This window comes from Bactrocera latifrons, unplaced genomic scaffold (assembly GCF_001853355.1).
Source record: "Bactrocera latifrons isolate USDA-ARS-PBARC rearing strain unplaced genomic scaffold, ASM185335v1 scaffold_244, whole genome shotgun sequence".
Taxonomy (NCBI): Eukaryota; Metazoa; Arthropoda; class Insecta; order Diptera; family Tephritidae; genus Bactrocera; species Bactrocera latifrons.
Window position 1 is genome coordinate 158921 of NW_017536008.1, and position 20940 is coordinate 179860.

Below are 20940 nucleotides of genomic sequence, written 5' to 3' on the forward strand. Positions count from 1 at the left end.
GGGGGAAGCAGAGGAAGAGGAAGACCTCCACTCCGTTGGAAGGATCAAGTGGAGAAGGACCTGGCTTCACTTGGAATATCCAATTGGCGCCACGTACCGAAAAGAAGAAACGACTGGCGCGCTGTTGTTAACTCGGCTATAATCGCGTAAGCGGTGTCTACGCCAATTAAGAAGAAGAAGAATTTCATCTGAAAAAAGATTAATTAAAGAAAACAGTTATTAAAACCTGAAAATAAAAGGGTGGAAAAATATTGTAAAGGACAAATACCTGAAAATAAAAGAGTGGAAAAATATTGTAAAAGACACATACCTGAAAGAAGATTATAATAAAATAAAGATGAAATAAAAGATTATTTTAAGAAAAACATTAATTATTTAACTTATAAGACACGCGTTCTTTTACAAATAATTTTAACACTGCATAGGCCGCTTAAGCACACGTTCTTTTATATAAAATTTTAGATTGCACAGGCCGCTTAAACAAACGTTCTTTTATATAAAATTTTAGCACTGCACAGGCCGTTAGAAACTGAACAAAGAACTGGTGGAACAGTCAAGGTAATAGTCTTCCAGTTAATCATATCGTAATAATTATTAGCTTTGAAATTCAGCTTTGGCACTTTATTAYATCTAACTCTTCCATTTACAGTGTCAGACTCTGCTTCTCTGGCTGCCAAAAGACGGTCAAGGGCCAACTTTCTGACTTCTATTCGTTCGTCAGTCATCATACTAAGGAGAACGTTTTCTGCAAGAGCAAAGAAAGCATTCTGTTGAATGGATGAATCGACAACCTTGCGCAATTTAACAGGTAAGTATCTAGATCTTTGAATTACAGCATTGAGATGGAATCTTATTGAGAACCACAAAGGTGAGTAAACTGTAAGTATGTACTTGACCAAAATCTTTATTTCCTTTCTTGGTTTGTCAGTAGAAATGTATAATCTCAGAATTCTATTTGCAAAGGTCAACCAGCGAGATTCGCACATGTTAACTGGATGCATCGACGCTAAATCTGAGGAACACTGACCTTAAATAACAGCTTCTAATATTTTATAGAGATAAGCTCGGTCTGTACTAAGTTGGTTCGAATTAATAACCTCAGAAGGTAATTGGCAGGATGGAAAACTTTCAAATTTGACAACAGGCAACTTCTCACAATCAGGGAGCAGTTTACCTATGTCGCCAGAGAACTCTTTGAGATACCATCTATGTGTTCGAAAAGAGCACGAAAAGAAAGTTCGTTGAAATGTAGAAGACAAACAACCCACTGTAATGGCCTACCTATTCTTTCTTCTAGTTTGCAAATGCTTCCACCTTTCCAACCTGTGTTCGTGTTGGTGCCATCAGCACCGACAACTTTTAGATGTTCCACATCAACTGAATTGTTTTGTAAATGTTGCCATATAGCTTGCGTCTCATCCACAACTGACCCGGAAGGAGAGGTGACGTGGCCCAAGTACTGACAACCCTTTTCCGCTATAAGAGAAATATGTTCCTCTTTGACAGTGTCGCGGTAGTGCTTTTCACCTTCGCTGACTTGTGTAAGCGAAGTTTGACTTGCGGCCGTCAAAATTCAGCCCATATACAGAGTCAATACTTTCGGTGTTTTGGAGCTTAACTCCTACACTTTTTTTGCCCGACTAATCTTGCATTTGTCAGTGACAAAGCTAGCCAGATCCTCTGTTATCAAACCTGCTTTTTTGGCAACCAGAAAAGCAGATGAAACAATCAAGGCCGCTGCTCTATCACTTACTCCAAATCTTTGGGCAGCTAAAGCAGTGTGTTCTAATACTAGTGTGTTTTGTTTGGTTTTAGAGGATGAAAGAGAAAATTCATCATCAGCATCATTTTTGGAAGAATCCATTTGCGACGCACCTACATTGTTGTCGTCTGTATGAGGGTCTGGCCGATCTGAATGGTCACGTGTTCTAGCTGATACTTTTCTGGTAAGTGTTGATGTTGAATGACCCTTTGAAAGTTCATTTTTCTTTGTAATCTTTTTTGTTTCTGGTAGATCAACACTTCCAATATGAACAATTCTTCTGGTTCTCTGGTCCAAGAGAAATGGTTGTTCATTGATAGGAACTTTCCTTTCCTCTGGACAAGTGCAAGAAGAAAAATAAATGCATTTACAAGCAGAGATGTCAAATAATTTTCCGGCAGAAGAGACAAAGTCGTCTCTTTTAGAGCTCAAACCTATTGGGTTCCTTAAAAACATTTGTTTAAGAGTCAGAAATTTCTTATGGTATGTGGTGAGCATTTGTACAATTCTGGTGCGTGAAACTGTCGGAATAGATGACTTTTTGAAAGTATTTTCAACCTCTTCTGCAACTATTTCTGTAACCTCTTTACTCCTAGGTTCATAGTTGTCGCCTCGCAGTCGCCCTATGCGAAATCTTTCAAACTGATAACACAAAAGAACATCCTGGTAAGTAGGTAACTGTAACTCAGAGAGATTGTACGGATATATGCCAAACACCGGACATTTCGGTCTAGTGATAGCACTCGGCGAAATCAACGACAAGAGTGAAGGAACTCGATGAAAAAATATTTATGTGGAGACCAGTCYGAWCGTGTMGTATGGCGCAGGGAAATGAATGTAAGTGATAGAACTCGGCGAAATCACCGACAAGAGTGGAGGAACTCGATGAAAAAATATTTGTGTGGAGACCTATCCGAACGTGTCCTTTGGCGTAGGTGAATGAATGTGAGTGAAAGACTCGGCCAAGAAGTGTGGCCGCAAGCAGATTTTCACCTTGCGCTGTGGCGCGCCGCATTTTCGCTCGTATCTCGGGAACGGTTCGTCCTACGGCCATGATCAGATACCATTTCGGTAGCAAATGATGACAAATAACTTTTGTTTTATACATTTTGCCATGAGATGCGTATTTCAGGCGCTAGGTAGACAATTTCACAATTTTAGGCGAATTTCCGAAATTTGAAAGCCGGAGTTGGGGTTGAAGATGCAATTCGTTCTCAAAACAAAAAGTTGCATTGATTCAGGAAGTACTAAGGCAACTTTTCCGCACTATTAGAAATACCGAATCGAAAAAAGTCCGGAATCGACCCACCCTAATGTACGTTTAATATTTTGATAATTACTGATTAGAGATAAGTAATTCCCATCCAATTTTGGGGTATTGCCGACTTCAACATTTAATTTATCTGTAATCGCTCCCTCGTTGTTACCAAGTTTATAGGAATACAGCCTATACTTGAGCTCCTGCCTGTCAGGGTGATCGTGAAGACCGCCTTTTAACCTGATTACGCCAAACAAATTTTCTAACACGTCCTGGTTTAAATGAGACTCAATCCTTTACTGCCGTTCATTAACCTCTGCAGGACCAGTGGTTAACATGCGAAAGCTGGGTAGCAACTTCGTTGGCTTCCGCGAGCTTAAACCTGCAAGAGTGTTTGGTTATAAAAGTAAAATTATTGTAATAAAATGATATAATTACCCATTTCAAACAGCAAATTGCTTTCAAAGGTTTCTGGAGCGAAGGGCACTTGACAAATGCACGCATTTTTAACATTAAATTTGTCCGCCCGACGACAAAAATTAATCCGTAGTTTTATTACTGTTTTATCGTTAGGTGTATGGAAAAATCTCCACTTCGTAGCAGTATTTTTAACATTGTTATTATTGCATCCGAACACTGCGCAACGCATTTTAAAAAATATAAAATGTCACAATTTATACAACAATTCGGATTCACATTCAAAGGCGCGTGCAAATAATAAGTCAACCGTGATCTCAGCAAGAGCAGCTGACTGAAAGCAAACATGCGCATTGCGTACTCTCTCTATCATTCTTGATGTTATCTACATAAATATAGATAACGAAGTAAGCTCTGAAACTACTGAACGGATTTTAATAAAATTTAACAGACGTTTAGATCCAGCTTGAAAGACAGGATAGTTTATATCTCAATTATGTTGAAAATAAAACAATATTCTATTATATATTTCTGAACAAAAATTACAAAATTCAAAAAATACGTAATATTCAGTAGCGAAATATAAATTCATTATTTTTTCATTGACAAATATTTGGTTTATTTATTTTCAAAATAAAACTTAAATAAAGTGCCTTGGATTCTTATATCGGCAGTAATGTTTTCGCATTTAATCGCACATAATATTTTCAGTATATTGAATACTTTATTACATTTTTTATAAAATATATCAATGCCACTAAATTCTTTTTATTAAGAGCAGAATATGTAAAGAAATATTTGTTTGATAACATCGGACAGTAATTTAACCGGACCTTTGGCTAAAATAAAGTGCATATCTACATGTATTGGAATACAAAATTATGTATGTATGTTTACTTTGTACTTTACATTTATATATGTAGGCGTTTTACTGTGTTGCGCATGTACGCTCATAATTGCATATATGTGTGTATATTGGAATGAATATGATGGGGAAACCATTCTTTATTACAATAAATGGAGCAATCATTTAGTATAAGAAGCAGTAAATGTGCTACGTAGTATACATGTATTTATTCAATTTAATTGAGTAATTTAAATTAAAGAAACGAAAAATAATAAAATTTCTTGTAATATAAAGAGTTTGAAGCAACGACAGTGAAAGGTAATTGCTGTGAAATCCTGTTTAAGGAGTCTTAATACTATTTGAAGTGTTATTAACTTCAGGCTGGCACAATTTCAATAAAAAGACTTTAGTCCTTTTGTGTGTATATTAATATTATATTATATGTGCGTTAAAAACTACATTTCGCAAATATGAAGATAAGGATTTTCCATCTGAAGGTCATAAAAATAATTTTGTAAATGGCTGTACAATAAATATACAAAATACTGATCTATATGTATACAACTGCAATAAATCTATGCAGAGCAGTAGGGGTTTTACCTGATATTTTGTTATATTACCATATATATTATGAAGCAACTGAAAAATCACATTGTCTGTGTTGTTTCACGTGCAATATTGATAAATAATTTTAGATAACTTCACAGCATACACGGAACTGTGTTGTGTATCTGAACGTAACCCCGTTGTGCATGTATGAATATTTTCTAAATGTGAATAATCTAATAAATGAAATTTATATTTATTGTTTTGTGTTAATAAACAAATCTTAGATAACTTCACTACACTCATACAACTGTAGTGTAAAAGAAATGCCAAAAATTGTGATTGTTAATCGGTTTGAATAGTGTTGCAAATAGTTCTTACAAAAAATATAATTGAATTAAAATTTGTTATAACATTTTATTTTTATTTTGTAATTCCAAATACCGAACTAATTTTTATTCTTGAAGGAAAAACACTTCTTGAAAAGAAAATATAATACAAAGTAGATATTAGGAATTAAAATAATAATAATTTGATTTTGAGTTAACAATTTTTCGCGTTAGCGTACTCCGTGTTCTACCATTTTGAAGTAGATTCGCAAATTGCCATCATCTTTAATATGCTAAAGCACTGCCCCGCAAACTTATACATTTGGGATTAAAAATTAAATTTTAAAGTTTTTGTATTAAGTTAAAAAATTAATTTCTCAATTTTACATTTTTTATCCCAACCTCAGCAAATGAAAACTTAATTGTTAATCCCAAAATTATAAAATTCGTATAAGTATATACTACAAATCTTAATACTACAATGAATTAAACTTCACTGCTATATATTATATATTTATTTTTTGCAGGTTTACCAATCATAGCCTTTAAATGTTACCAACCACGTTACGTATATAAGATCTTACTACGCTGACAAACTGTTTATAAAGGTTTTTCTGGAGCTGAAAAAAATTTGTAGTTTTTTTAGTAGATTACATCGCATACTGTTGACACAAATTACAAGTAAATGCGATAAATGCCTAAAAATCCCTATGCAACCCTGCAAAATTTGTTCAATAAGAAGAAAAAGCAAAAAGGAAACAATCATTTAAGTGAAAATAAATAGTCGAAAGGGCTACAGCTTTGGAATATTTACTTTTATTTACGTACTTCTTCCGCTGAAAGTCACATAGACTGCGTTCTTTCAATGACAGTATACTTTAATCGATTATCAATTTATGAAATTAAAGTACATAAAAAATATTATATTGCAAAAATTACTTTATTATCACAGATTTTAGAGGATGATCGATAAGTTTAATATTTTAATGTAGATCGGACATTATGAAACTGTATGAAAATTAAAAGCATTCAAATGGCGCAATTATGAGTGAACATTAATTGCATAACTCCTACAAAAGACAATAAAAGAATTATTTCTTGCGCGACTCTTTATAGCAAATAATTTTCAGAGTTTAAATTTCTTCAATTTTTTATTATTATAATCAGAATAGGTGCAGTGTAAAACATTCCACCACATAGTATGGCCTCGGTCGCCGCTTGGCTGCCATTTGCACGGGCGGCGGCCATCGGTTGGGTTCCAATTGCTACACACCCATTACCGCCTCCACCCATACCAAAAGACCGTCGCAAAACTGACGATGAAAAGCTTTTGATTAATGTTTCTGGACGTCGTTTTGAAACATGGCGAAATACGCTTGAAAAGTATCCGGATACGTTACTGGGATCTAATGAACGTGAGTTCTTTTACGACGAGGATTGTAAAGAATATTTCTTTGATAGAGATCCAGATATTTTTCGTCATATACTCAACTATTATCGCACAGGAAAACTTCATTATCCCAAACATGAATGCCTCACGAGTTACGATGAAGAATTGGCATTCTTTGGTATTATGCCTGATGTAATTGGAGATTGTTGTTATGAAGATTACCGTGATCGAAAACGTGAGAATGCCGAACGATTGATGGATGACAAATTGTCAGAGAACGGTGATCAGAATTTGCAACAGTTAACAAATATACGTCAAAAAATGTGGCGCGCATTTGAAAATCCGCACACTTCAACAGCGGCGTTAGTGTTTTACTATGTAACTGGATTTTTTATCGCAGTTTCTGTAATGGCCAATGTTGTAGAGACAGTTCCATGTGGTCATAGACCCGGACGCGCCGGTACTCTTCCGTGTGGTGAACGTTATAAAATCGTATTTTTCTGCCTCGACACCGCCTGCGTTATGATATTTACCGCAGAATATTTGTTACGTCTATTTGCTGCACCCGATCGCTGCAAATTTGTGCGCAGCGTAATGAGTATTATTGATGTTGTTGCTATACTACCATATTATATTGGATTGGGCATTACTGATAACGATGACGTTAGTGGAGCTTTTGTAACGTTACGTGTCTTCCGAGTTTTTCGAATTTTCAAATTCTCGCGGCATTCACAAGGCCTACGCATACTTGGATACACATTAAAGTCATGTGCATCAGAATTGGGATTTCTGGTTTTCTCACTGGCAATGGCGATTATTATATTTGCAACGGTTATGTTTTATGCTGAAAAGAACGTCAACGGGACGAATTTCACATCTATTCCGGCTGCTTTCTGGTACACTATAGTAACAATGACAACACTGGGGTAAGTAAGCATTAAACTTCATAGTATTTTATGCATTTAAAGTTTGCATTCATTAGTTAAAGTGCATTCCAAACTTCAAACGAAATACTTCTACAACATTTGTTTAGTACTTTTGTAATCCAATTGTCAATGTCTTTGCGTTTAATACAAATACATATTTAATACATATACATATTCTTTCTTCTCAGCTGTTAGGAAAAAATGTTAATATCAATAAAAAATCATCAGTTTTAGCCTACTGCACATAACATTGCGTCCTACAGACATCTCGGTCATTTGATGTTTCTTTATAATTTCGATCGTGGTTATCCACTTCTTTTAGTGGAACCATCTTAGACACGTGTCATTATCTTTTTTGCTCCAAAGATGTTTCTTAGGATCTGTTTTTCGAAGATTTGCTTTTGTCCTTTTAGAGTAGCGTCCATGTTTCTGCCCTCTAGCATAATACTGATCGATCGGTTTTATATAGGGTCGTTTACATTGCCTATTTAGCAGATTTCATTTGAACATTGTCATTAGAGAAACGTATACCTATTGGCAGTTTGTATTATATTTTCGATATTTAGGTTTGTTGAGTTACCGATGCTAAATTCGAAGATCATCGTCACATATATTTTATTTTATTCATTCATTGACTTTATTTAGCTTATTTTATATTTCGCTTAACACGAAGTGGCAATGCGGGCGGGAACAGGAGCTGATATTCTATTTGTTTCAAAATGTCTGATGTGGAGAAAAGGTTAGTTTGAATTCTTCAATTTGTAAACGAGATATTAAATTACTATATAAATAGGCACGATTCCGATTACTTTGGCGGAGGGGTAAAAAAACCGGATTTCCGTATAAACGAGGTATGTGCGGATAGGGGAGCTTCTCTAGAGGAGGAATAATTCAAAAATTTGCACTAATAACACTAAATTTATTCACGTTTTTCATCCTGTATATTTAAATATAAACTCTAAACATTGATATAAGTTCACATTTCAATTTTATTTTGTAATATTTTACCTAAATTTATTAATTTAAAAATCTATTTGCGTACTCGTCTTTGCAAAGGTTAGATTGTTTACAATTATGAGGAAAACGAGCCACATCTTAAACACCAAATATGTAGGATTCTTAACGATTTTTCTTTAATTGTTTTTTGCGTGTTCTACATTAATTGCAATAGAAAATACTTTCCAACATTTTTCAAGTTATAATTGAGTTGTGAACACTTTTTCCATCTACATATGTACATATGTATATGTATAATATGTGATTTATACTTAAGACACACAAATAACTAAAGCTCTATGATAATATTATAAAATTTATATCACATCAGGATGACTGAAGTACTTTCGCATTGTACTCCTTTCTGCGTTAAAAATAAACAAAAATATATTGAGTTTTCGTTATAAATTGGTTAAATTTTGTTTATTATATCTGTTAGCGATTTCCATTTATTTTTGATAATACGTTGTTTTGTATATTAGGTGACAATATACATAATATTATTATATAACATTACTATAAAATATTAATTATTTGTTTATTAAATTAAATAAAGAACACATCCATATGCATAGATAAAGGAATTTTTGGGAAAAAAGGAATTTCACGTGGCAGCGCTCCATTTCGTCGTAATTTTGAGCACAAAAATGGTGTTCACTACGAGTTTTTGAAATAAAGATTTCTTGGACAAAAAATCTGCTTAAAATTTTAAAATGTGGATGTATTTAAAAGTTTATAGTTTAATTTAATTAATTGGAAGAGAAAAATGTGCATAAACTATGTTTAATGTGATGAAATAGCTTCTCGAAATTATCGAATTTTGGGATCTTTAAGGTCGAATATCTTCTAAACTAAGCATTTGCGGCACCTATAGCCCCATATATTTTTTAATCAGGAGAACTTCCTTTTTTCAAACGGTACCTTCAAATCGCGGCGCCAAAGAAATCGCAATTGTGCCCATAAATATATTTTGTCCATTTGTTGATATTAGTTTGTCAAAAATGGCTTGCGATATTTTTTTTTGATGACTCATGCCCAGCTCTTGACCGATGCTACGGCTGCTACTATGCCGGTCTCTTTCGACCAATTCAGCGATTTTATCGCAATTTTCGACGACAGGCCTTCCGGAGCGTGGCACATCTTCGACCACCTCTACACCGCAATACCGCAAGCCTTTTTTGACAACCTAATATTTTCAATTAAAATAAATATATCGATAACAAATATTAAATTTTCTATAGCATAGTCAAAAAACATAATTATAAATAAAAATATATGTTTACTTTGTTTCATAATAATTACGAAATTGATTTATTTTTAACATTTTCGTGCTTGAGTTGCTTACAAACTATAAAAGAACGACAATCGACTAATATCTATGATGATCTCTATTCAGTATATTCAAAATGGCAGACAAGAGTTTTTTTGGTTTTGTGACCTGCTAACTATCAGCTGACAAATTTGAGACTAACGCCAGAAACTGTTTAGTGAATAGTAACTAGTCTCAAATTGAGACTTTACCTCAAATTGTCTCAAATAGTGACTAGAGACTGCTTACAGAATTCCGCTTTTAATAAATAAGTAAGATTTATAAATAGTGTAAGAACCAGAAATTCTATAATAAAATTAACAGTAATATATTCTCAAATGATATAAATTTTTTTATGTTGTTTTTGTTGTTGTTGGCAGAATTCTATTGAATTTTAGCATTTAATCTTATAAACCAAATATTTGGTCCTGTATAAAGAAGTATACAGGCAACAAAAACACTTGATCCTTCGAGTATAAAGATATTTAGCGCAAGTATTTTAAGTCCCAAAAAGGAAAAGAGCAATATTAAGGATTTGGTATAAACGAGCCAAGAAAGCTCAAGGCAAATCTTAAGTACTGGTATTATTAAAAATACAGGCAAAACGACCAATACTTTAGCTAAGGTTGGTATCCAGCTCTCAAGTAATTGCTCAAGAGAAATAAATACATTATTTCTCAAGTAAATTTGACAGCTGGTTACACATTGTGAATGATCCACATTAGAAGTGCAAGAGAGAATAAACAAAGAAAATAATCTTTTGTGCGTATTATGTATGTATGTATGTGCGAAGTAACATAAATATTTTCATTGCGATTTAAGGAATGTTGTTAATGATTATTAAGTTTTATTCAACATTTCAAAATGAAATATACTTCATAATAATGAATTTAACTAATTTATGATGAATTTAACGATTATTTTGAATTTCGTTCAAGAAACAATTGTTGATTTGATTTTTCTTCGCAAAACCAAGTTTGCCATATTCGCATTTAATTGAAAAAAAAGTATTAAAAATTAGTACTAGATTATTTTTGAGCTGCATACTAGCACAAGGAAATTTATCGCAGGAAAGTTTCTTGACCGTTTCTTAAGCGTTGTTTTATGTGAAGCTTTTACATTTCTTGAGAGCTGAATACTAAGCTCTAGGAAGTATTTCAGCAGTTCAAAAATTAAAAAAAAAATCAAATATATAATATGCGAAAAATCCGAAGGATCGAACTGCGAATCTTTGAAAAGGAAAATTACAATACGGTGCCAAAAAGAAGGTTTGCATTGTCACACGACATGGGTTTGTTTTAACTCAATGTATGTGCGTGGATATATTCGTAGGTTATCTATTTTATGTTATATGTGATGTGTGTTTTCTTTTAGCTGTAAAATATATGACTGAGAACTAAGGAAGGGATAAGTTCGCGTGGAACCCAACATTTTATACTCTTGCAACTTTCAGGAATCAAAGCAAGGGAAATACCTTAAGATGTAAAATGTCAACCGGAGGATCCAAATCCAAACAATTTTATATACATATTCATACCACTCGTATATAATATATAACTCATGTGCTGACAGACACATGAGGTTTGCTAGAAAACTGACTTTCCGATTAATAGAGGCTTGCTTATAGCAAATAAAATGTTCACTCGATCATTACTGTGCTTACCCCCATGATTTTTAAATTTTAAAGCAATAGCTTAGGTCTGGCAAACATTGATAAAGCAACCCAGTTTCATCAGCATTAAATATATCCCTAGGTTCGAAATCTTTCATCAGATCACTCAACTTTTCCTTCCATTCACAGCATACTCCTTCACTGACAGAAGAACTTTCGCCACACATTTTCTTAAATGTGATATCGAGCCACCACTGCTTGCCTTAAAATGCATTATGTTCATAGCTTTGCCAAAAAACAAAGCCTTTTCAAAATTACGATTTATAAGAGGTTTAATATTCTTTGCGTTGCCAAAAATATTACGAATTAACGTGGGGACGTATTAAATTTTCACAAACTATAGAATTATCGTCAAGGGGACAGAAATTTTTACGAATTAGTGAGAATTTTGAATTAGCGGGATACGAGTTATCGCGACTGGACTGTATGTGACATGTTAACAGTTTGTGGTATTGGGAAAAATAGATAAAATTTGCTCGATACTACCTCAACTTCCATATTTTTATTCCATAAACTTTTATTAATCTTCAGCAAGGAGCACAACTTAATAAAGCTTATCATTTGGGAAAAACATTTAGACTTGGGGCCATTATCTCTGTTTTGATTACTAAAGATTTTTTAATTTGGTCGTAGGTAACTGCTCACCTCGAGAAAGTTATGTTCTCTTCTTTCGGAATGACTTTCATATATGTATATCGTAAGGTTTCATAAATTATTTGTAGCATATCACTACACTACACTACACTAGACAAAATAAAATGGTTAAAAATAAGAACAATATTTCATATGCTTGCAGTTATGGTGACATGGTGCCTGAAACTATTGCTGGAAAAATCGTTGGTGGCGTTTGTTCTCTCAGTGGAGTTCTTGTGATCGCTTTACCTGTTCCAGTTATTGTTTCAAACTTCAGTAGAATATATCATCAGAACCAGAGAGCTGATAAACGAAAAGCACAGCGGGTAAGAATTATATAATCAAACGGGCTAAAGAAGAACTGAATTTCCTTAATTCATTTTATTATATTATGCTATATTAACCTGTTGCAAGAAAATATACTAGTTTTATTCACAGTTATTTGTAACACCTAAAACATATCGATATGGATATTATTGACAAGACTTGAATTTTGGATGACTGTCTTTCCGAGCCCATATATGTACGTCTACATCTGCAGTTCAAACGTTTCTGAAAACAAGCTAATCCGCTCTGCAAATGCGGAAGAAGTGTGAAGGACGACACAGTGGTCTGTTAGCTTGAAGCTGGAGTTGATGGAAAGCTCTCGGAAGAAGAGTCCATCTCCTACACTCCTTCTGAACTTCGATTCACTCCTTTAAAAATTCACTGCTCATTTTCTGCAACGATTTCCTCTCAAGGACTTCACCCTGTTTACTGCTTAAAGACCTCCCAACCAGAGAAAAGTATCGACAGAGATACTCCACCTTCCTGGTGCCACCATTTGCCCACTCCACCGGATGCCGTTCAGTAACAAAGGAGGCTATAGGTGATATGCTTGAGATTAGCTTCGACCTCATATTCATTAAGCCCTTCGGTCGTAAGTTGTTGAAGGCTCCCGCAATATCAGCAAAGGTCTTCATGTATTTAACAATACGTGAAATGTGAATTGCAAATTGCAAATACTTAAATGTTACAGTTACACCCGAACATAGAAATTTCTTGCTTGTTTTTAGTTAATTTACATCTTTGATGTAAATGCATTTGAAAATATTTAAAACACGATGTTTTTGGGTTTTATAACTTGTATCTCTATTTAATATTAAACTTGAAAACAACTCATATATCAATATACTTTTTATCTACAGAAAGCCCGTTTGGCTAGAATAAGAATTGCTAAGGCATCTTCGGGTGCGGCATTTGTTAGTAAGAAGAAAGCTGCAGAAGCTCGTTGGGCCGCACAAGAGTCAGGAATTGAATTGGACGATAACTATAGAGATGAGGACATATTCGAACTGCAACACCATCATCTTTTGCGATGCCTTGAGAAAACAACTGTAAGTAACTTTATATTTACGATATGTCAAAACATATTCTGTTTATTCAGAAATTACCGTTGCTCATTGTTACGATGTCCTGGTGGAACCTTTCTCCTTGTTAATCGATAACTGAACCCAAATGTTCGGGAAAGAAGATTAGATTTTAAGTGACACTCCATAGTCAATTTTGCAATAGTGCAAGAGTAAATCTTTTACAAGTTTTTCGTAAGTTCCTATTTCTCTGTTTCCTAAAAACTCATATATAATTACTTAATGCTCTATGAAATTTCTCAACCTTTTATACATGGGCCCGACAAGCTTAAGATAGTAGGTATATTAATGCATCTCTGTATTTAACTAAATTTTTCATTATTCCCAGCATAATATGTAATGGACGTAACACAATTTTTTCCAGATCAACGAGAGGTTCTACTTTCTAGCCTGGCCTGGAATAATTTGATCTCTCTGAGGCCACTCTTTACTTTTTAATGGCTTGCTGTTGCTCTACTGTCCCAAAAGAAGGAAAGCAGCAGAACATAATAAATCTATTCTAAAGTACTAGTTACAATCCTGTGGCTTTTAAATCACTACATATTTGCCTTTTTAATCATTATGGTTTATTGAACTTAAAGTCTGTGACATACCATCGTATGCTTCTTTCATGTCGATTGCATGCGCGAAAGGAATAAAGGGCCTTTTGTTGTCTTTATGAAGAAAAACCACCTACAAATTTATTTTTGAAGAGTCTATGAGTAAATTCCAGTCTTCCAATTCTTTGCGCAGAGCTCGATTTTTCCATAACACCATTTTGACTAGCCCAAGCACAAATTGTATCTTGCATAATGAAAAAGGAGGAAAGCTCCTAGCTACCTAGTTTTCGTTCCTGATGGAAATAGATTTCACTGATGTAGTCTTGAATCCAATAGCTCAGCATGACCCTTGGATAAAATATTTGCGATAAACTATTTTTGTTATTTTGGTAATTGTGCTCTTCTGTATTTTAGGGATGAGCCGGCAATTTTTATAGCAAAAACGGTCCGCGGGGTTGACACAACAACGTTTGTGTACGTTAGATATTTTCACAAAAGTTCACGTAAGAAGTTTAAAACTAAAAATATTTACATGTTCTATTTTACCGCTTACGCAGATATAGTCGAGTTTACAACAGCGCACCTGTAGTTTTTCCTTTTTGCTGTTTGACGCCAATCGGAGATTCCAAGTACAACCAGGTCCTTCTCCACCTGGTCTTTCCAGCAGAGTGGAGGTCTTCCTTTTCCTCTGCTACTCCAGAGCTGGACCATAAATCTTCCACAAAACCTTTCTTTCGAAAACTCATAACGCCGACGCCGATCAGATGTAATCATCGTTCACTCCTCTGCACTAGGCAGGATAGGATGATGAGTGTCTTCTAGAGTTTGATCTTTGTTCGTCGAGAGAGCACTTTACTTCTCAATTGCCTACTCAGACCTGTTTCAAGGATTTATTCTGCGTTGCATATCGAAGTTATGACTGTCGACAATGACGTGGGAGCCTAGTCGCGAGTGCAATGACTGTTTCTTTAATGACAAGAGATATTTCGTCTTGCCCTCATTCAATATCAGGCTCATTTGCTTCGCTTCTTTATCCGTTCTGGAAAAAGCAAAACTAACAGCGCAGATGTTGAGGCCAATGATATTAATATCATCGGCGAAAGAAGTTCTACACAGTTATAGAAGATTTTACCTTCTCGATTCACCCACTCACTCACTCGAAGAAGATTGAAGAAGTCGCCTAATAGAGATTCGCCTTATCTGAAACCGCGTTTGGTATCGAACGGCTCATAGAGATTTTTCGCTTTCCTGAAGTAGCTTTAGTTTACATAGCCGTATTAGTTTTGAGGAAATAAAAAATTCAGATATAGCGACATAAGGGCAGATTGTCAGTTGTTGATTTCCTGGCCTAAAACCACAATTTGTTGCCCAAAGTCCAATCAATTTGTTGCCGGTGGACCTTAATCTTTCATATTATATGCTCGTTAGAACCTTATACGTGATGTTTAGGAGACTTATCCCATGGTAGTTGGCGCAGATTCTGGAGTCTCCATTTTTGTGGATTGGGCAGAGCCCACTTAAATTTCAATCATTGGATATACTGATGCATGCTTTTTCGCCGCCGTATTTGAATAGCTCAGCTAGCAACTCATCGGACCCTTCCGTTTTGTTATTGTTCTTCGGACGAATAATTGTTATTCAAATCTCTTCAAATTGTTCTTCGTCGGGTAACGGATTGTGTGCTCATTCGACATCTTTTGGGCTCAATACCTCTAATGTTAAGCTTTCACAACCATGGAGCAGGTTGGAGAAGTGTGCCCTCCATAATTTCAGTATGCTCTGGGCATCAGTCACTAGATCACCACTGGAGACTCTACAAGAGTACGCTCCGGCCTTCAAAGCTCTGTTAGCCGCTGTATCTTTTCGTCGCATTTTCTTGTTTTGTTCGCAAATGTGTCTCGCTTCTCCCGTTGTCTCTTGGTTTCTATCCCACCCTGCAAGTGTTGTGATCGATTGTAAGGTTGCGAGATAGGCAATCTGTTTTCTCTCCGCTGCGACACGGCACTCCTCATCGCACCAGCTGATCTTTTGCAGTTTCCGAAAACCAATAATCCCGCTTGCAGCTGTACGTAAGGAGCTTGAAACTCCGTCGCACAGTTCCCTTATACCGGGTTGGTATAATAGCTTGCTTATGGGGAATATTAGCCATTTCCTTTTTTCGTCATTATTAGTTGGGAACATCTCCGCCGAAACATCGAATTACATAGGCAATGTAGGAATATTGGTATCTTCAGAACTCCTTCTTTGAGATTATGAGTTACACGCATACCCAAAACCGATGATACTGCACCCAGATCTTTCATTTCAAAAGTTTCAAAGAGCCAATTTTTAGTTTGTTTCGCAGCTTTGTATCATTGGATGATTATTATAATTTGTTCGTAACAAATTCCACAATCGCTCAGAGCGACGGACACCTTCATGGTTCAAATCTGTTACTTCTTCTCGCTCCTTTTTGATTGATGATTCTCTTCTGTATGTGAATGATTGTTACCTGAAGTTGCGAATTTCGAACATTGATTCTCCAAAATTCCCTTGAATTTTACAAATTCATCGAAAACAGCTGCTTTTGACTTAATTGGAATAACAAACTCTCTTTTGGAATAGTCATCCAAAAACATTAACAAATAGCGCGCACCAGAAAAGGATTTAATATCCCCTTTACATTTTCCCGATATTTGACATTTAAACTGTGAGCGCACAAAGTTAGTTTTATAGCAAATTAATTTTTAATTCTTGAATAAAAATGTCTCATATAAGTGGAAAGCAAAATATATTGAACACACTCAGTTACAAATGTATACTGGACATAACCGCTAATGATTCTAGTATGTACATATATGTACTTATTACATAAAATTACCTACCGAAGTTATTTTTTACAATTTTGTTAAAGGCAGTGTCGAAGAGGATGACGATATCTAATAAATTTTGCCATTCATGCAGCGCTTATTATAGCTAATCGGAGAAGTACTCATTTGGGTGTACCAAATTCTTCGAATTGGGTCAATAATATTCTTCCCAGATTTGATAGTGGCTGCATGCGACAAATGTTGCGCATAGAAATATTTGAGTTCAACTATACATTATCCTTAATCAAGCTGGACCCTGTTTTCCAAAACAAAAATTGTGTTCCACAATTACCAATCGATCTTCAACTAAAGATAACACTTTTTCTTCTGGGATCAAGTGGAGAGAGTGCCTCTATTAGAAAGAAAAACCGGAACAGTTACCAAAGTATCAGAGCGGGTTATCACCGCATTGATTAATTTAAAATCTACATTTTTATGTTGGCCATCTAGAGAAGAAAGGCGAAAGATTATCGCAAAAACAATGGAAGAGCTTCCAGGATGTATTGGCTATGTTGACGGTACTGGAATTAGATTAGCAGAGTCTCCTTCAAAAGATCACGAACTATACGAACTATACATCTCTATAAACAGTATGCCATAAAAATGCAAGTAGTATGTGACTATTCACTAAGAATTAGACAAGCGACAATAGGATACCGAGGAAGCGTGCATGATGCAAAAATTTTTGGCGAATCTGCAATAGGTAAAAACCCACAAAATTATTTTTGTCATCGAGAATGGATTGCTGGCGATTCGGAATATCCGCCAACATCTTCTTACACTTTTTCGACAAAACAGTACTGAGCAGTCGAAAGAAATGAGAGATACTTTCAATCAATATTTCTCTAAATATAAAGTACGTATAGAAAATTGTTTTGGGAAATTAAAAGAAAAATTTTGCAGTTTAAAAGAACTACGGTTACGATTAACGAACGAAAATAATTATAAAAATTGTTGTAGATGGATTTTGGCATGTTGTATCCTTCACAGCATGTTGCTACAATTTAACTTAAACGAAAATTCTAGTTTAGAAAGTCAAGAAAAAACAGACTTCCCACAAGAAATTTATGAACACGACGACCTAAGAAAAGTTCTATCACATTTTGTAAGCAATAAAGATATAATTATTTAATTTTATGTAGTACATATGTATAGTTTTACTTTCTAATTTTTAATTCCTCCATTGCAATTCGTTCCTTCATTTCAAGCTCTCTTAAAGCCAATTTTTCTTTCATTTCAATTTCTAGTATTCTTATTCTCTCTTCTGAATTCATTTTTTTTTTTCAAATAAAAATTTTTCGTATTGTAAATCAAATTCTTTTTCTTTTGAAGATAGCTCCCTATCTTTCATTTTTGATTCTATCTCTAACTTTTGTTGTTTCACCTTAATTAAACCTGTGTGCATAGTAAGAACATCGGCAAGACCTGTCCACGAATAAATACCCTTCCGGTTTATTTTGTTGCATGTAGATTCTAGACCGACTTCTTGAAAACTATCTTCAGGTGTGGTAGCTACATTTGCATTTGTGGTCGTTGAACCGGCGTCGAAATCGTCTGGGGTGGACGTAGAGTTGTTTTCTAATGCTTCTGTATCCAAAACAAATGCATTGGATTGGAACTCTTTATAGCCAAATATATCTTCCAAATCGTAGAAAAAAGGACAAGTTCTTAAAAGTATACCTAAAAATATAATTTATTATAATTTTATACCAAACAATTTACTTTTAAATTACTTTCTGTTGATTCGCCGTCTTGCATAGCACCTGCTCCCGTCGAATTCTGCCAAGCTCGTGCCTTTGCCTTTAGCCTCACTAAAGACCAATCTAATCCCAGATTTTGTGTCTCTAAAAATTTTTATAATACACCTGTGCTGTCGGCTTTTCAATCGGACGGTTGTCCCGCATGTATGTAATTCATTTCTGTTGCTCCATTTCCTGTACTGTACTTTGGGTACACGTTTTGGTTTGGTTTAAAACATATATTTTTCCTTATTGTATTTACATTTACACTTTTTTTATATATTTTAATTTTACTTACAACTTTGCTTCCATCAGATTCCATTTTCAAATGTAAATAAAGTCAGTTGATCAGAGATGCCAGTTTGCCACAATTAATAAACAAGCTCAACACAGTGGGAATAGTGGTAAAATTGTTTTTCACGTGTCTTTTATGCAAACCACACATTTGTCGTTTCCACTGGTTGTAATTTTAACACCGAAGCATTTTGGATGGCTGTGACACTTCCGCCTATTATGCTATATGTTATAGTTGCAACGCCCATCGCTGCATTATCTCGTTGTACACAATACAGACGATAAAGACCAGGGTTCTCATTTACTATTCCGTAGCAGCGAAATTTCTAGAATTATTGCTATACCATCGCTACCACTCTCACTTTGTCGGGAGCCCCAGCATAGCCATAACAATGTAAAAGTATATGCTCTACTCTGCTCCGGGTTTTGTTAGGTAAAAAACTACAGCTGTAGTAGCAAAAAATTGGGAGCGGTAGCAGAGCGGAGCTAATGAAAATTTTCATATGCTATAGCTCCTGCATGTGTTTGTTGTTCTTTCTTTTTTGCTATTTTCTGTCATAATATTTGAATTAATTGAATAATTCAAACAAAAAATGTTATGCAAATCAGTTTGGCACTTGTTGCATCAAGTGACTTTATAAATCTAAAATCAAATATTTTAAGAAATTTATTAATTGAAAAAATTATAATATGTTTTTTTATATAATGTAAAATATTCACCATATTACCAAAAAGATCATCTATTATAAATGTATTACAATACTCAATGGAGTTCGCGTGCGGTCAGCAGTAAAGTGTACTCTTCAATTTCTTGTATTATACGTGAAATCCCGGCTGGGGAAATTCGTAAGCAGATTTACCGGAGGACCTTAACATCGTTGGCACCACGCGATATATYAAATTACTCCAAATTTCTAGGAAAATAATTAAAAACATAAGTGATTTGTCATATATTGGAAATTTCAAACAATAACAAAAAWATAATACCAAATTAAAACCACTCAATTACCTTTCGCGCAAAAAAAAAAAATTTCTCCTCCGAACATTTAAAGTGGGTATCAGCTGTTTCTGTCGCACGGCAAACCAGCTGTCTACGCAGAGTTGTAGGTGGCCAGGGGCACTACATTATCTGCACGTGCAGTCGGTAAAGCAGTTGATAAGGCAGTTTATTTTACCTAACCTAACCGCAATTCAATACGACCGTGATGGACATACAAACTCCGCCTCCCGGTGGGGGTACACAATGTAACCAAATAGGTATGTTGCTCGAACGCATTAAAAAAATAGAAACGTTGAACAGTGAATTGAAAAACGAAAATGCGGCACTTAAACTTCAAAATGAAGACTTAAAGAAATTGTTAACCAAATATGCAAATGAAACGTCTTCTTCTCCATCAAAATCGACCTTCGCAGCCGAAACAGACGAAGAAGAACTTGAAAAAGAAACAAATTGGCTGTTAAAAAAGAAAAGAGTAGAGAAAGTAAAAAACGCAAAGCAGATTCTTCACCGGATGTAACACTGAAGTCTCCAATTCCGGATAGAACAGCAACAGATAAAACAGATACAAAAGTAAGTCATCGACCTCCACCAATTATAATATCGGAAAATTTTAACCAAACCCTTGATGCGTTCCTTGATTGACGCAGATGTATAAAAATCTTACACACTCAAGCTCACTGGCCCAAGTTCCTGTAAAATAAATCTTTCAGATAGTTCCGACTACAGAATACTTACAAGGAAATTAAATTCCTTGGTACTCATACGAAGACAAACAATTGCGTGATATACGCGTAATGGTAAAAGATCTTCATCACTCATGTGAGCCTGAAAATATTATCACAGATCTTCAAAACCAAGGGTTTAAAGTTACGAAAGTCGTAAACAAACTTCAATACAAAACAAAAAACCCGTCAAATATGTTTATTGTATGTTTTGAACCTACAGAGAACATTAAGAAAATTTATGAAATCAAACATATTCTAAATTCTGTCGTTAAACTCGAGCCCATCAAGCCATCGAATCTT

The 20940-nt window shown here is 34.8% G+C and overlaps 2 protein-coding genes across 17 annotated transcripts in view; one reads left to right on the top strand and one right to left on the bottom strand.

The window, feature by feature from the left end:
* Nucleotides 1–3052: 3052 nt before the first annotated feature.
* On the bottom strand, nucleotides 3053–3792 carry LOC108969219. Its single transcript, XM_018933798.1, has 2 exons — nucleotides 3459–3792; nucleotides 3053–3402 (listed from the first exon to the last, which is right to left on the bottom strand). The coding sequence occupies exons 1-2, from the start codon at nucleotides 3667–3669 to the stop codon at nucleotides 3317–3319; spliced, it is 297 nt and encodes a 98-aa protein (XP_018789343.1). The 5' UTR covers nucleotides 3670–3792; the 3' UTR covers nucleotides 3053–3316.
* Nucleotides 3793–3908: 116 nt separating this feature from the next.
* Nucleotides 3909–20940, top strand: part of LOC108969217 (potassium voltage-gated channel protein Shal) — a 172881-nt gene continuing 155849 nt past the window's right edge. For 3 of the 16 annotated variants that reach the window (XM_018933795.1, XM_018933796.1, XM_018933794.1), the window contains exons 1-4: nucleotides 4396–4602; nucleotides 5687–7475; nucleotides 12249–12411; nucleotides 13273–13461. In XM_018933795.1, coding sequence (XP_018789340.1) covers nucleotides 6361–7475; nucleotides 12249–12411; nucleotides 13273–13461 — 1467 coding nt within the window. In that variant the 5' untranslated portion in view covers nucleotides 4396–4602; nucleotides 5687–6360. Of the gene's footprint in view, nucleotides 4000–4086; nucleotides 4321–4393; nucleotides 4603–5686; nucleotides 7476–12248; nucleotides 12412–13272; nucleotides 13462–20940 lie in introns of those variants that run through there. The other 13 variants (XM_018933781.1, XM_018933793.1, XM_018933787.1 and 10 more) reach the window with 13 other exon arrangements.

Coding starts and splice junctions, on each gene's coding strand:
- LOC108969219 (XM_018933798.1), bottom strand. CDS start 3,669: ATGCGTTGCGCAGTGTTCGGATGCAATAATAACAATGTTAAAAATACT. Junction 3,403..3,458: donor CAATTTGCTGTTTGAAATGG/GTAATTATATCA, acceptor ACACTCTTGCAG/GTTTAAGCTCGCGGAAGCCA.